At 51.9% G+C, this 16,249-nt stretch overlaps 1 protein-coding gene across 3 annotated transcripts; it reads left to right on the top strand.

The window, feature by feature from the left end:
* The first annotated feature begins 409 nt into the window (after window positions 1-409).
* On the top strand, window positions 410-8,044 carry Lto1 (LTO1 maturation factor of ABCE1). 3 transcript variants are annotated; one of them, XM_076556120.1, is made up of 8 exons: window positions 410-606; window positions 1,702-1,807; window positions 3,120-3,190; window positions 4,760-4,877; window positions 5,162-5,197; window positions 6,720-6,821; window positions 7,115-7,275; window positions 7,550-7,867. In XM_076556120.1, exons 1-8 carry the CDS (start codon window positions 515-517, stop codon window positions 7,620-7,622), a joined length of 759 nt encoding a protein of 252 aa, XP_076412235.1. In that variant the 5' UTR covers window positions 410-514; the 3' UTR covers window positions 7,623-7,867. The 3 variants fall into 3 exon arrangements, with proteins under 3 accessions (XP_076412235.1, XP_006977397.1, XP_076412237.1); XM_076556122.1 differs by lacking the exon at window positions 3,120-3,190 and having other exon boundaries at window positions 444-606; window positions 7,550-8,044; XM_006977335.4 differs by lacking the exons at window positions 6,720-6,821; window positions 7,115-7,275; window positions 7,550-7,867 and having other exon boundaries at window positions 419-606; window positions 5,162-6,689.
* Window positions 8,045-16,249: the final 8,205 nt, after the last annotated feature.

The raw sequence follows: 16,249 nt of genomic DNA on the forward strand, positions 1-16,249 counted from the left end.
GCAGTCACAAATCGGTTCCAGCCCGCAGGAAAGGCTCCTGTGGGGTGTGCAGATGTAGTGATTGACAGCTGGGTGACAGCTGAGGATGCTTGGAAGCTCCACCCTCCTCCGTGCTCGCCTGCAGCTGGGGCCCTTCCTCCACTTCCTGGGAATGCCCCTGTGCTAGATCTTTGGTAATTTTTCTCATTTCTTTAAGATCTAAATTCGGTCCCATCTGTTTGGGTTTTGAAAATAAAAGCAACGTTCGCCTGGGCCCCCGCGCTCCGCACAGCGGACAATCCCTGCGAGGCAGGACCCGCCCCACCCACAGAGGAGAGGAGGAGCAGGTCTTCGTTTGGACCAGCCCCCATCCACCGCACATCTACCCATGCGCAGTAAGGATTTTTTTTTTGGCTTCTTTCGCTTGCCGTCCTTACCCGCCGTGCTTCGCGCGGCATACACGGAAGTGGTTTCCTCCGGCTGATAAGCCGGGCGTTTATGGTCGCACCTCGACGGGTGGTGACTACTACACGGAATGGCAGGAGTGCGAGGGCCCGAGGAGAGCCGGGCCGCCGCCGTGGCCGTGGAGCAGGACATGTTCGATGCCGTCGTGATGGCGGATGAGAGGTAGGCAGCGGCCCGGTTCCGCCCCGCCCCGGCAGCTGCTCGGCGGAGCCCCGCTGTCCTCGGGGACACCCGCCTTCGCCATCTGCGAGCTGCCACATCTTCTTGTTCTTTAATTGCCGCACATACGGCAGTATTCATGGACCTGCTGATGGATGTGTCGGACAAGCCCCCTTGGATGCGGAAAGTTCCCCCGGGAAACGCCTGGGCGGGGCGGTGGCCCAGGGCATCTTGGCCTTTCCAGGCTGGCTGCTCACCTCCCCGGGGTGGCCGCTCGAGCTCTGCTTAGGGGTCCTGACATATGCAGAGGCACAGGCGCTGTTCACTCATCACGAGGGCTTCCAGAGCATTCCTTCCCCAGTGCAGGCTGCAAGACACTTGCCAGTTTTCCTGTTGGTCCCTCAGGGACAATACCCTTCTCCTCGGGGCATCGCAGCGGTGGCATATTGTGATGAGCTTAGGGACACTTTCTGTTACTCTAAAGAGGTGTGGTGAAGAGCCCTGAGTCCTTGGAATGTTTTAGGAACAGACGACTTCAGTTACGATGGCATGTAGGCTCAGCGGCACCTACCCTGTTTTTGAAAATTAGATTTCTAGTGTGTTCCAGGCTTGCTTGAGTTTGTATCTTTACATTTCCCTTGAGGGTTTTGGCGCTCTGCCAGGTTTGGAAGTCACTCATGTAGCCCACTCCGAGTTACAGATGGAGGAACTTGGGTCTCTAGGGTTTGGGGCTGTAGCTCGGTTTATAGAGTGCTTTCCATAGCATGCACGAAGCCGGTAAGCATCAAGGTTTCACATGGAGGAGGTAGCACACACCTGTAATCTCAGCATTCAAGAAATGGAGGCAGAGTTGCTTGATGGCTGCAGCCTGGGCAACATAGTGAGGTCCTGTCTCAAAAATGGGGCAGGGGCACAGTAATGCAATGGGCCAGGGAGTAGAAGAAAGAACTAGACCTAGAACCTGCATTGTGTGACTTGAGTTTTAAGCCTTTCCTCCTATAGTCTGCTGTGTCCTGTGGGATCTGCATGATACAAGGTAGGAAGATTTTTTTTCAGGGTACAGTGTCTTACCTGATGAAGTATGTTTCTCTATCACAGATTCCATGGGGAGGGATATCAGGAAGGCTATGAAGAAGGCAGTAGCTTGGGAATCGTTGAAGGAAGGCAGTATGGCACATTACACGGAGCCAAAATTGGATCTGAGGTAAGTGGGAGGGCCACTGAGAAGTAACTTCGTAGGTGAGTGTGGTAGTCCGTCATCCTTTACAGGATGGTGACCCATCCTGTGATCCCAGCACTCAGAAAGCTGAGGCAGGAGTTCTAGGCTAGCCTGGGCTAGATAGTGAGATCCTGTCTCAAAAAACAGAGGCCGGGGAAGTAGTTGAGTGGCAGAGCATGCACCCAGCATGTGTAAGGCCATGGCTTTGAAACATCGCCTGGAGCAGTGGTTCTCAACCTTCCTAATGCTGCAACCCTTTAAAACAGTTCCTCATGCTGTGGTACCTCCAACCATAAAATTATTTTGTTGCTACTTCATAACTGTCATTTTACTACTGTTATGAATTATAATATGATATGCAGGATATCTGACATGTGACCCCAAAGGGGTCAGGACCCACAGGTTGAAAACCAATGGCCTGCTGGGCGGTGGTAGCACACGCCTTTAATCCCAGCACTCTGGAGGCAAAGCCAGGTGGATCTCTGTGAGTTTGAGGCCAGCCTGGTCTACAGAGACAGGCACCAAAACTACACAGAGAAACCCTATCTCGGAAAAAAAAAAAAGTCATGGATCCTTTTCCTCTACAATTGTTTCCTTTGCTGTTGATGATAGAGCATATAACCTCTTCTTACTGCAAGGCCTTTGGTGGGGATTCATAGACCAGACAGAAAATTCTTAGCACAGGACCACCAAAGTATGTTATGGGAAGGAGTATCACAGTGCTGTCTCATGTCTCCAGCCAGCTCCGTCCTCACCCAGAGGGTTGCCATGTGTACAGTGAAATTCCGTAAGCCCCCCAGTTTTTCTCCTGTTGCCTTTGTCCTTGCTTAGCCATCTCCAGATCATTGACCCTGACTGGCAGAGGAGGTCATGACAGTATCAGATACCTGATGCCATAAAGCAGGTTCCACAGACTGAGGGGCCTAAAATAGCCATCTTTAGTTATGCCCACACAGTATCTGAGGGTCAGCAGGTAAGGAGCCATGTGTCAGTGAGGCTCCAGTCTCATCTGAAGGCTTGGCTGGACCAGGGGATCTCTTCCCAAGACAGCACACCATGTAACTGGTGCCCTCTGCTCAGGGGTCCTCATGTTACCCCTAAGCAAGTAGCCGGTGAAAGCAAAGCAGAAGTGGCATTGCTTTTCTAGCCCACCTCTGCCCGAAACTCACAGGTTCCAGAAGAGCTGAAGAAGCAGTGTGCAGCCCTCTGCGCCGCCCGAAGCTTTGAGATCTTGGTAATTGGTGTGGTGTGGCTGCATGCTTCCCGCCTTCACTCTGGGCTGGTTTTCAATTCACAGATTGGGTGCTACCATGGGTTTGCTCTTGCGTGGAAATGTCTCCTACACAGTGGTGCTGGCGAGAAAGACAGGTGAGGCTGAGGCTCCCTTCCACCTCCTTCTCCTCCTCCTCCCCCCATCAGCATGCTCTCAGTACAAAGGCCAGGAGGAGCTGAGTGCTCCTGATGTGTGCATAGTTATGTGTGTCATTAGCACATACAGAACATAAGAATGGCCACCTTGACTGTTGTTATTCAGAGAATAATAAGTGGAATGTCTCAGGCACCTCATAGGTACTCGATGCGCGCTGGGTGATGTCACACCTCAGGTAGTGTCAGATGGATCCTGTTTTTCTGTCCATTTCTCACTTGGGCTTCTGAAAACAGACTGTAGTAGTGTCCGTGGAATGAGGCCTCAGAAATGCTGACTCTGCCAGGTGTGGTGGTGCTCACCTTTAATCCCAGCAGAGAGAGGCAAATCTCTGTGAGTTCAAGGATAGCCTGGTCTACATAGGCAGTTCCAGGACAGCTAGGACCAGGGATGGGGGAAAGAAAGGAAGTGCTGGCTTTCTTGTCTGTGGTGTCTCCTAGCCAACCAGAGCACAGTGTTGTCTTTTTGGGAGCCCCGGGCTCACACTGTGCCCCAGACTGGCCTTCAACTCATAGCCATCCTTCTGCCTCAGCGTCTTGTGTGCTGGGCTCCCAGACATGTGCCACCACGGGCAGCCAGACTTCATCCTGAAGCATTCCTCTTTGGCACACACAGCCCTAGGGACTGTCACTGTCCTCTGAGCTTTGTTAGCTTTGGTCCCTTGCCTTACTGTGCGTTGCCTGCCGGGCCTGTGAGCTGCCTCACATGCCTGCTTCCCAGGCTGGGAGGAGCCTGGAGTGAAGCCATACTGTCCTTGTGCACAGAGCCATAGGGTTAGGCTGGCGTTGTGTAGGCTTCAGTCTTCCTACGCCTGCTGGCCTGGCCTGGTGCAGGCGGGCCTGGAGGAGGGCATTAGCAAGCCAGGCCAAGAGGATGGCAGCTCTCTGCCTGTGGGCCTCACCCTTTTATTTGACACTTTGAGTGTCCAGGACTCATTCATACCACACTCATACTCAAAAGTAAGAGCAGGGTGTTTGTGACTAATTGTGGGGTTCTGGGGTTCCCTCTCTGATTGTCCATCACATGATTTACTGGCTTCTTGTTTTTGGTTTTTCGAGACAAGGTTTCTCTGTGTAATAGCCCTAGCTGTCCTAGAACTCACTCTGTAGCCCAGGCTGGCCTCAAACTCACAGAGACCCGCCTGCCTCTGCCTCCTGAGTGCTGGGACTAAAGGCGTGGGTCGCCATGCCGGGCTCTCTCTTTGTTTCTTTAGTGTGAGCAGGTGGGAGGCAGCTTCATGACTGTAGGAGTAACTGGACAGGCTGATCTAGGAGGAGTTATGTTGACTGTTGGTGCCACTGCTGGGAGGCAGTCACAGCTGAGACTGCCTGCCATCCTTTTGGGGTGGTCTCCCTTGCTCCAGCCTGCAGGTCCCCGGGTGGAGGAGGGGCCCTCCCCAGCAGGTGGTGCGCTTAGCCTGCCCACTGCTGCAGATGCGATGGCGTGGGGCCTGGAGTCGCCCCAGGTGACAGTCGTCGTCCCCACCCCGTGTCCCCCCCCCCCCCCTGCAGCCGGAAGATGAAGGTGGTGGAGGCGCTGATCACACTGCTGCAGCACTTCCCCTATGATGACCCCACCTACGAGAAGCTCCATGAAGACCTGGACAGAATCAGAGGGAAGTTCAGACAGGTGTGTGCCCCATCGCCTCTGTCTGGGGTGTGCCCGCGTGTGCTGTAAAGGCAGGCCGGACACAGGCCCTGGGGGCCACGTGATGGCAGTGTTGGGCAGGTGCTCCCGTGTGTAGATCCAGAGGAGCTCATTCCCCTGCCCCTCGGACAGTGACTGAGATGGCCTGGGGATGATGTGGCAACGTGGCCTGAGCTGGTGCTGGCTGGGATAGGAGATTGGGGCGAGCAGAGGTTCAGGAGGCGGGGGACCCCACTGGTGAGACACCCTCTCTTGATGCTTTTCAGCTGTGCTCACTGCTAAACGTGCAGCCCGACTTCAAGGTAACCGCACGAGGCTCTGGACTTGCGTTTTGAGGACTCAGAGGAGCAGATGTCTGCACATTAGGTGTCAGAGTGATTAAAAGCCAGCCTGAGTGGCTCTCATTGTTCTGTGCGAGGACCAGTGTGGCCTCTTCCCTGAGGTTCTTTCTGAGTGGCTGGCAGAGGTCTCACTGCCCTGCCTTCTGCACAGGGGCCACCCTCAAGAGACTGCTTGCTGCTGGCCAGAGTGAGTAGCCTTGTCATTCCTGTGGTCCTGAGTAGGGTTCCCCTGAGGGTGGGACTCAGGAGAGGCAGGCTGATGTGAACGTACTTAATGGCAAACGAGCAGGTTCTTTGCTGTGTGCTGAGACCCTGCTGGCCACGCGGGCTTCCTTTGTTTCTCTCCATCCCTCTGGCAGCCCAGAGGTGGATCTCACTCCACTCTAGAGAAGATGAATAGACCCACTTACGGCCTGCTACCCCAGATCCACGTCCCGCAGTGCCACACGGTGCCTCTGCCTTGAGCATGTGCCGTTATTGCCTACACCATTGGGACCCCGTCCTCTGCTGCAGAAGACCCAGGTTCATGCAGTGTGCACAGGATTCAGGCTCCATTGGGCCTGGTTTGCCTCTGGATGCCCAGCTGAGGAGACAAGGCCAGTCTGGTCCTGAGGAAGCTGAGGCATGGCCTTCATGCTGCCCCCAAACAGGTGTGGGGTGAGCTCTCCACATTAAGAAGTGGCAGTGGGGGAACTACCTGGGAACCAAAGCAGGACTAGATGGTGGTTGCTGCTGTGAACGTGCAGGGCTTGCCTGTGTGGCACTAACGCTACTTTAACAGCAGCTTGCGTGTCTCGCATGGTACTCACAGGCAGGTCTAAGGTGAGCTGTCAGGAGTAGGCTCAGTGTGCCCATGCATTTCACAGGTGTGGACACACATGACAGCATGTGTTGATAGGCCTCCTCTGGGTGGCCCCACTGTATCTGACTGTCCCTATTTCAGTTCCAGGGCAGGATGTGCAGGGGTCACTGTGGATGCATGACACTTGGAGGTTTGTTTTTTTTTTTGTTTTTTTTTTTTTTTAATTTTCCTTTAGAGACAGTCTCACTGTATAGCCCAAGTTGGCCTTAAAGGGTGATTCTCCTGCCTCAGCTTTCTGAGTGCTGGGATCTCAGGCCTCTGAACCTAGGACACTGGTTTTACTATCATGTCATAGCATCTTGATAGAGTAGGGACCTCTGTACAAGCTGGAGCTCCTCCCTCATTCCATCAGCCCAGGCCAGCCGGAGGGAGGGATGATGCTGGTGCCTGAGGCTTGGGGTGCCGTGCATCTGCTCCCCGAGTCTGGCAGCAGCCTCTCAGGAGGCTGCACCATCCTCCCAGCTGCTCCCAGGACCAGGTGCTCTTCAGTGTGCTTCTCTGGGTGCTGAGCTCAGAGAGCTGTCTGTGGCTGCTGTTTTGACCATTTTACTTTTCTGTTTGGAGAAAAGAATAAACTGTATTTTAAAGAGATAGTCTGCCTGGGATCATTTGTACTGACAGCTGCTGCGGTCCTCCAGTACCAAGATGCTGAGGTGTCGATCTTGGTTCAGAGCTGTGGGCCCGCCGTGCCTGTCACATTCCGCCTTGGATTTGATCCCACAGGTAGCAGTTACCAGTTCCTCTCTTGTCTCTGCCCCTCCCCCCTCCCCTTGTACATGTTAGGTATTCGAGTTTCCACCCATCAGCGGAGCCACAGCTGCCTGCCTGATACCCCCTGTGTTCCCAAGGTCCCCATCCAGTCCCCAGCATGCTTTGGTCCCCCCAAAAGGTCTTCTGGATCAGTGTAGACAGAGACCATTCTGCCATGTGGGCGTGCCCCCTCTCCCCCCCACTGAGATGGTTGTGTCTGCTGTGAAAGGTGATGTAAGTCATGAGGAGGATGCTGTTACTTCTAGATGCCATCCCATGTGGGTGACACTTGGAACTGCCATAGACAGCCACCCACGGGAAGCTGTAGTGAAGTGTTCCTGAGTGTGGCAGAGTCAGGCACCACTGGAACCTGTGTCCTCACTGTCACTCCTGAGCTGCTGGTCCTTTCAGACATGTCCTGTGAGCTGTAAGTGTCCCCACTGCTGGACTGTTCTCTGCTACCCACCCCACCCTGTTCTGGCTGGCTTTCTGGCAGATTGACCTTCCTATGACTTTAGGATTGATGTCATCCCTTATGAGTGTCACTGTGTCACATGCTGGAGGCTGGAGGTGTCTGGGCTGGCTCCTCCCAAGTCTCTCCGCTGAGCTTGCTGCCTTCATCTCCTGCCCAGCTGTGTCCTGACTGAACAGGGACTGTACCAGTGATCTTCTCCCCCAGTCACCTGCAGATTTATCTCCAGTCACAGGGCAGGGCTTGTGACGGTCAACTTGACGGGATCTGGAGTCACCTCGGAGACACACCTCTGGGCATGACTGTGAGGATGTTTCCAGAGAGGCTTAACTGAGGAGAGAAGACCCACCCTGAATGTGTTCTGTCCCATGGACTGGAGAAAGCAAGCTGGATACCAGCGTCCATGTCTCTCTGCTTCCTGACTGGACATAATGTGACCATCTGCCTCAGGCTCCTGTTGCCATGCCTCCCCACATGGTAACTGTCATCTTATAAACTGTGGCCAGAATAAACCCCCTTCATCCCGTAACTTGCTTCTTTTGGGTATTTTGTCACAGTAACTAAACCCAGGGCCTTAGGCCTGCAGGGACACAAGCAGCCTGTCTGTGACTGTGGAACCAATTTCAGCCTGAGGCTAAATACAGAAAGAAGTTCTTCCATGCAAAGCTAGTGTTAGTGAGGGTTTTTTATATATAAAGATTATTGCTGAGTGATGGTGGCGCACTCCTTTAATTCCCAGCACTCGGGAGGCAGAGGCAGGCAGATCTCTGAGTTAGAGGCCAGCCTGGTCTACAGAGTGAGTTCCAGGACAGCCAGGCTACACAGAGAAACCCTGTTTTGAAAGACCAATATACATAAATAAATCAGCACAAAGGAAATATATTTGCCCCAGAGGGACAAAGGACAGGGAATAAGAGACAAAGACAGGAGACAGAGGAGATGGGGAAGGGGGATTTGCCCTGGAGGGACAAAGGACTGTCTTTCCACAGAGAGGAGACAGACGCGGCCTATAGACAGATGGAAGTTTATAAAGGGAAAGGGAAACACTATGTTAGAATGAGGTGTTTAATCTTGACTGGGCATCTTAATTAGGAGGACCACAAGGGGTCTTTTGATCACAGGACTTCAGTACTTTGATAGCTGGACCTCGGTAGCTGGCATAGGAGGTGAATGGCCATATAAGGGCATAGACCTTGGTGGCTAGCTTTAGGGATATAATCTAATGGTTTTTAGCAAGGCAGAGGGAATGGGGAAGAGCAAGGCCTACCAGAGCCATGTTTGCCATGCTCGGCCTGCCAGAGGCCTTCAGTGTGTGTGAATTTTTTACTTGCACCACATGGGGGCAATGCCTGCGGAGGTCAGAGGAGAGACATAAGGTCGTGAGTGACCATGTGGTGCTCCAAACCAAAGCTGGCTCCTCTGCAAAAGCAGCAAGCACTCTCCTCCTCCTCCTCCTCCTCCTCCTCCTCCTCCTCCTCCTCCTCCTCCTCTTCTTCTTCTTCTAAACATTTGTTTATTTATTATGTATACAGTGTTCTGCCTGCACGTATACCTGCAGGCTAGAAGAGGGCACCAGATCTCATTATAGATGGTTGTAAGCCACCATGTGGTTGCTGGGAATTGAGCTCAGAACCTGTGGAAGAGCAGCAAACACTCAACCACTGAGGCATCTCATCAGCTCTGCTGCTACTGAAGTTTGATTTTGTAGGATTGTAGTGATGGGACACAAGTGAGAGAAAACACTCCAGAAGCTCTGGCTGGGGCTTGCTCTCAACTCCACAGTGGCTAATGATGGAGCACCCCATACCCTAAAACAGTGGTTCTCAACCTTCCTAATACTGTGACCTTTTAATACAGATTTCATGTGATGAACCCCAACTATACAATAATTTTCATTGCTATCTCATAACTGTAATCTTGCTACTGTTATGAATCATAATGTAATTATCTGTGTTTTCCAATGGTCTTAGGTTACCCCCATGAAAGGGTTGAGAACCACTGCCATAAGGCAAGGCTATAGCTCATTTTCTGATTATTGGGTATTCACTCTGTAGTAAGATGAGGAGGAGGAGAAGAAGGGGCGAGAAGTTCTGTTTGCCAAGTCCTGACTTTTTCTACACCATTAAGTCCACATGTGCCAGACTGCAGAACTGCATCGTGGGCTGCGGAGTGACTGCAGGTGGCTGCAGTAAGTGGCCAGCTCCAGGCTGGACAAAGCACAGTGAGGGAGAGTGGTCTGTGCCAACTGCTCCGGACTGGCTTCTTGCTCATCTGAGCCGGTGGCAGGTCTTGTATCGAGCAGATCCAGGAAAACGGGGTTATAAAGAAGGAACCCAGGGCTGGAGAGATGGCTCAGAGGTTAAGAGCACGCACTGCTCTTCCAGAGGTCCTGAGTTCAATTCCCAGCAACCACATGGTGGTTCACAACCATCTGTAATGAGATCTGGTACTGCCTTCTGGCCTGCAGTCATACATGCTGTATACATAATAAATAAGTAAATTTTAAAAAAAATCCTTAAAAAATTAAAAAGAAGGAGGAGGAGGAGGAGCCTGTATCAGGAGGAACAGTGAATGAAGGGACTGTCAGATGCCCCAGACCCTTATGTGGGCTTGCTTGCCCCTTCCTTCCTTCCTTCCTTCCTTCCTTCCTTCCTTCCTTCCTTCCTTCCTTCCTTCCTTCCTTCCTTCCTTCCTCCCTCCCTCCCTCCCTCCCTCCCTCCCTCCCTCCCTCCCTTCCTATTTTAGAAACAAGGTTTCTCTGTGTAGCCCTGGCTGACCAGGCTGACCCACCTGCCTTTGCCTTCTGAGTGTTGGGATTAAAGGCATGTGCCACCACCGCCTGGCCCATGGACTCTGATGATGGATGCCATCACCTTCTGGGAGCCCAGAGGTAGGGGAGCACTCACCTATGCCCGAGGAGGTGGAAGGGAGGTTCCCATGTCAACTTTGGGGTTCAGCCTGGAGATGACCAAAGTATACTGACTAGGGAGATCACCTCACTCTCCATAGTTGTCCCCATCATCGTGACAGAGCCAGGAACTGGTGTGTATCTCAGGAAACTGAAGTCACAGGGCTAACTGTCAGAGAAAATGAGATGTTCTGGGACCCCAGAGTCCTGGCCGCCGGGATCCAGTCCCCAAAGGTCAGTGGCCTGTGGCTCTGTGTCATAGTTCACTCTGCCACCATCTTACAGTGGTGTAGAGATGTGGTGTAGGTAGTTGTGGAAATTAGTCACAGATAACCAGGTCTAAGGTCATGGTAAGGGGGATGACACCCCAGGGGAGAAGGCTGGGTGGGCCCTGGGATTCCAGCCATTATTTCTCCTTGCTGTCCCCAGCAGCAGAGATCTTACAGGATGCTGGAGTATACAGGAAATAGGGAAGTGGGGCTCCATTATCATGAGATCCTCATCTGTGATGGGGTGGGACTTTGTGGTGATGTAGCTGTTTGGGGTCTCCATGCTCCTGGATATCACCACCCAGAATCTCATTAGTTCACCAAGTTGGACTTTGGCAGAACTGTACTTTGGTCTGTTACTGGGGCTCCATCTGGGGTGAATAGAGACTTGTTCACTTCTCCTGAAAGTTTAGCCAGCTAGGCCCCCAAGTTAGCTTTTCCAAGTCACTCCTTGCCTTTCTGTGATCAGCCTCCCAGGGCTGCTTTCCCAAGGCCCTGACCACCCCTGCGTTGCGGGCCTGTCCCTGTGCCCCATGGAGGGGGTCCTTATAGCCTCTGTTGGAGAGCATGCATGGCTGAACCCAAGGGTCTGAAGACAGGACTACAGACTTGGGAGTGCTGGGCCAGTTCTCCTAGCGGGGGCCTTACTGTTGCCAGTGGGTGTGTACCCCTGAAACCAGAGCTCCTGAACCTGCTCTTGAGCTCAGAGGCCTGCTGCTGGTCCACTGCATCTGCTTTGGAGCAGGGTCTTAGCTGTCCTGTTCAGATAGAGTCTGCTTGTGTTTGTAAGGAAGGTCTGCGCAAGCATGACTGGGACCTATCACACTTGGTGTCTTAGTTGGGGTTTTTATTATTGTGAAGAGACGCCATGACCACGGCAACTCTTATAAATAAAACATTTAATTGGGGTGGCTCACTTACAGTTTCAGAGGTTCAGCCCATTATCATGATGGGGAGCATGGCAGTGTGCAGGCAGACGTGGTGCTGGAAAAGTAACTGAAGTCTTACATCTCACAGGCAACAGGAAGTCAACTGAGACACTGGGTGGTGTCCTGAGCATAGGAAACCTCAAAGCCTGGTCCCACAGTGACACACTTCCTCCAACAAGGCCATACCCATTCCAACAAAGCCACACTTCTTAATAGTGCCACTCCCTATGAGATTATGGGGGCCAATTACATTCAAATTACCATACTTGGTATCAGCTGGGAAGCAACTGGCTCCTTTAAAAAAAAGGGAGAGGGGAAACCCTGATGAGGAGTATGGTGATATTTTATTTGTGCTGAAATGTGATTTTATTTGTATGTTAGTAAATAAAGTTACCTGGGGTCAGAGCTAATAGCAAGTCATTTAGCAGATGGTACCACACGCCCTTAATCCTGATCATATGACAGGTAGATCTCTGTGTGTTCAAGGACACTTGCCTTAATCCCAGTACCAACCACAGAGACCTGGCGGTCTGTATAGACAGGCAGTGACAAGGAAGTCATGTGGTTGGGTTTAGAACCAATGAGAGGGCAGAACAGAAAGTCAATAAAAAGACAGGTCACACAGGAAAAGGTCTTTCTCTCTCAGGGGAAGGACGGCAACGGCAGTGAGTGGTAAGAAAGCGGTCTTGGTCTCAGCTCTTGGCTACTGCTCTCTGACCTCTGGGCTTTAACTCTGCATTGGGCTCTGTGTTTCTTATTTAATAAGACGGTTTAGAATTTCATCTACAGAGGAGGCCACGAGAAGCTGCAGCACGCAGACCTAAGGTGGCCTGCACACGGGAGGCCCAGAGGAGTAACACCAAGGCTTGCCTGCCAGGAACCCACCAGAAGCAGAGGGTGGCCCAGCCACACCCAGCCTTACCCTTTAGCCCCCTGAACCCCCACTATTGAAACTGTGTAATTCATCATTTGTCAGGGCTGTCCCAGGACACTGACACCAGGTCTCTCTCCCTATCGGGGTTGTTATTTCTCTATCCACATGTGAAGGAGCTGGACACACACGCCAGACCCAGCCTGGCATTATGGGTTCTTCCCTGAGGGACTGACCTTAGCTTCCCTGGTGTCCTCTGCTTCTGCTGGTAGGTGACAGGAGTGCCACACTTTAGAGGCAGACCAGGAGGTCTTAGGTCTCGTGGCTCTGCATGGGAGTGACCAGGAGATGTCTACCAGAGACAGCTGCCCACACCTCCCCTGCTGTCAGACTGTGTGGGCTGAGCAGCCTCGCCTGCCGCTGGGGAGATGGCTGATGGTCATCTGCAGCTCTGGGATCTACACAGTGTGCCTGGAAGAGGGACCTGGCTCAGAGCAGAGGTCTTTCAAGATAGAGCAGTTCTTCATGTCTCCCATTGCCTGCTTTGTGTGAGGCAGAGGTAATCTAGTGCCCGGCTTCTTAAAACCATGGGTCTCAATTCCGTGTGGGGTCACACAAACTCAGTGTAGGGGTCCCAAAAAACATGGGAATAGTGAGAGATTTCTAACATGCAATGAATAAAAAATAAATTACAAAAAAAACCAAACAGATATACCAGGCATGGTGACATACGCCTTTAACCCCAGTACCCAGGAGGCAGAGGCAGATGCATCTCTGCAAATTTGAAGCCAGCCTGGTCTACATAGTGATTTCCAGGCCACTCAAAGCTACATAGTGAGATCCTGTCTAAAAATAAAGTACACCAAATGCTTAATGAATTGAATCTTGGGGGTGTTTCTAGAAACACTCACCTGTGTAGGGACCCATGACCTCACGACAGCTTCAGTTCTGCACCCCGCTCCACTCGGTCCCTGCATCAGTTCCAGTGCACACCACCTGAAACGCCTTGGTTCAGACTAGTGTCTTAGGAACCACAGCGTTCCTAATGTACACAATTCTCCGCTCTCACAGAGACATGATGGCTTCCTCAGAGTAAACTAGGACATTTTTTTTTTTTTTTTAATAATTTTAGCCAGGTGATAGCGGCATACACTTTTAATCCCAACACTAGCGAGGTAGAGGCAGGTGCATCTCCAGGCCAGCCCAATCTACACAGCAAATTCCAGGACATCCAGGGCTATACAGAGAAAAACTTTCTGCAAAACCCAAAAGTCTTAAACAGCGGTGGTGGCGCACGCCTTTAATCCTAGCACTTGGGAGGCAGAGCCAAGCAGATCTCTGTGAGTTCAAGACCAGCCTGGGCTACAGAGCGAGATCCAGAACAGACTTCAAAGCCACACAGAGAAACTCTGTCTCGAAAAACCAAAAAAAGAAAAAAAAAATAACTTAAACAATAACAAAAAAAAAAAAAAAAGAACAAAGGATTAAAATCACTTCATGGGCTCTTTGTGGTTTTTTGCACTGAGGTTTGAACTTAGGGCCCCTCACAGAATAGGTAAGTACCTCACTGCCAAGCCCACACCCAGCCCTTTCTTTATCAAACTAGGACTTTTAATGTGCTGTGCTGTCAGGCCTCAGCATGCATAAAGTTAGAATAACTCTGGGTTGTATTAGAGTGTCTAATTTCAAATTATCAACTTTCTTTTCTTTTTCTCTTTCTTTTTTAATTTTTAAAATTATTCATTCATTCATTCATTCATTCATTCATTCATTCATTCATTCATTTATTTATGAGACAGGGTTTCTCCATGTAGCATTGGCTGTCCTGGAACTCCCTCTGTAGACCAGGCTGACCTCGAACTCACAGAGATCCGCCTGCCTCTGCCTCCTGGGTGCTGGGGTTAAAGGCGTGCGCCACAGCTGCCTGGCTGGCTTTATTTTTATAAAAAATTGTTCAGAGAAATTTGTCTTGGGATTAGGACCAATTTCTGAATTGGCCTTATGCACACTTTTGCTCTCATATACTATGTATTTATGTGAAGTGGCACTTTCAGCATTGACCTTTATAAAATCAAAATGTTTGACCAAAAAAAAAAATTTTTTTTTTGAGCTGAGGATTGAACCCAGGCAGGGCCTTGCGCTTGCTAGGCAAGCGCTCTACCACTGAGCTAAATCCCCAACCCCTAAAAAAATTTTTTTAACTCTTAAAAAAAAGTTGAATGTTCAGCCAAGATTTCCTTCTTTTATATTTTAATGTTATGTGTATGCGTGTTTAACCTGCATGTATGGGTACCATGCATATGCTCGGTGCCCACAGAGGTTAGAAAAGGTGTCAGATACCCTGAACCGGTGTTACAGATGGTTGTGAGCTGCCATGTTCTGGGAACCAAACCTGGGTCCTCTGGAAGAGCAGCCAGTGCTCTTAACCACTGGGCCATCTCTTCCACCCCTATAGGATTCTCTTGACTGGACTGAGATGGGAATACCCACTCTAAGTGTGGCAGGCACCATCCTACGGGCTGGGGGCCTGGACCGAATAAAAAGGAGAAAGCACGCTGAGCCCTGTGTCTCTTTTTGCTTCTCCTGTGGATGCCGTCTAAGCGGCTGCCTCGAGCCCCTGCAGCCATGCTTTCCCACCAGGACGGACCAGACCTTCACCTGTGAGCCAGATAAAACGTCCCCCCTTAAGCTGTATTTATCTCAACAATGGGGAAAGGAACTAAGGCAGTTGGAGACGTGGCCTAGCCACTTGAGACAGAACAAGGGAAGGAAGGAGGCCCTGTGAGCCCTGAGCTGGGAGTCCCCACACAGATGACCCCAAGGGTGAGGCTTCTCAGTATTAAAGTGGCTTCCAGCTGACAGGCTGTCTCATGGGGACAATTCAGAGGCTAAATGGACGCCCCAGTCTGAGAGCTCAAGGCCCACTGAAGCTCCTTCAGCAGAGCATTCTGTATTCTCTCTCTCTCTCTGTGTCCTCTTTCGTGTGCCCTGTGAGTAACAATGCCCCCAGATGTGGGCCCCGAGGTCTGCAGCACCGACGAGCTGAGCTGCCTGCCCACCATCCCCAGCACCCCCAGGCTATTGTCTGCCAACCCTGTGGTGAGTGCTGGGCCGCAGGGGCCCTGTGAGCCAGGGCACTGGGAAGGGATTAGAGGTCCTGCACTGCCTTGCTTCGCTCTCTTGCACAACGGTTTGATCAAAGACATTCCTGGGATGACAGCCCTGAGCAAGAGAGGCCAGCTCAGCTCAGCCAAGGGTACTGCATCCCATCAGTACTGTGCTGTGCCCATGTGGGGTCCTTGTATACAAGCCTGTCCACCTCATGTTAACCAGCCTGTGCACCCCACACTGGACACACATAGGCTGTCACATCAGACCCAGTACAGGTTTGCCTGGCCAGCTGGTCGTGCCAGCTCCCAACACCGGCCTTGTGTGGCCTGCACAGCCGTGCCACCAAACCCAGAGGCCAGGTCCAGTCCTGTGGAGCCTGAGAGGCGTTGTCTGCCCCCTGGGCCGCCATGGCAAGGGCTCTGGGCACTGCCTGGAGGACACCCAGTCCCACTCCTCTGCCTTGTGTCTCACCCTAGGAGTCCTCAGCCCCCACTGCTGGCATTTTGTGGGCCCCCGGAGCCCAGATACTCTGTAGGGTCAGCGAAGCTGGCTTGCTTTCTAGACAAAGTGCAGCAGTTGGGCTGGCCTGAGCAACAGGCTAACTTCCTTACACTTAGTCCTCGGATGTGGAGGCAGGAGGAGAGGCCAGAGTCACCTGTGTCACCTGTGTAACGTGATGCAGAAGCTTCACAGAGGCCACACTCACCTCGAGCCCCCTAGGACAAGCAGAAATGAAGGTCCAGGCAGGTCCAGGCAGTGAAGTAACCTAGAATGGGGAGCCAGGGCCAGTTGTCAGTGTTCAGGGAGCTGAGGCGCAGGCACAGAGGCCAGGCAGGTTCAA

Source organism: Peromyscus maniculatus, chromosome 1 (genome assembly GCF_049852395.1).
Source record: "Peromyscus maniculatus bairdii isolate BWxNUB_F1_BW_parent chromosome 1, HU_Pman_BW_mat_3.1, whole genome shotgun sequence".
In the NCBI taxonomy this organism is placed as follows: Eukaryota; Metazoa; Chordata; class Mammalia; order Rodentia; family Cricetidae; genus Peromyscus; species Peromyscus maniculatus.

What these genes read in the sequence shown, in the direction of transcription:
- Lto1 (XM_076556120.1), top strand. Translation starts at nt 515, where the DNA reads ATGGCAGGAGTGCGAGGGCCCGAGGAGAGCCGGGCCGCCGCCGTGGCC. An exon ending in GAGCCAAAATTGGATCTGAG is followed by an intron (nt 1,808 to 3,119) that starts GTAAGTGGGAGG and finishes TTCAATTCACAG; the next exon opens with ATTGGGTGCTACCATGGGTT. An exon ending in CCTTGGATTTGATCCCACAG is followed by an intron (nt 6,822 to 7,114) that starts GTAGCAGTTACC and finishes TGTTACTTCTAG; the next exon opens with ATGCCATCCCATGTGGGTGA.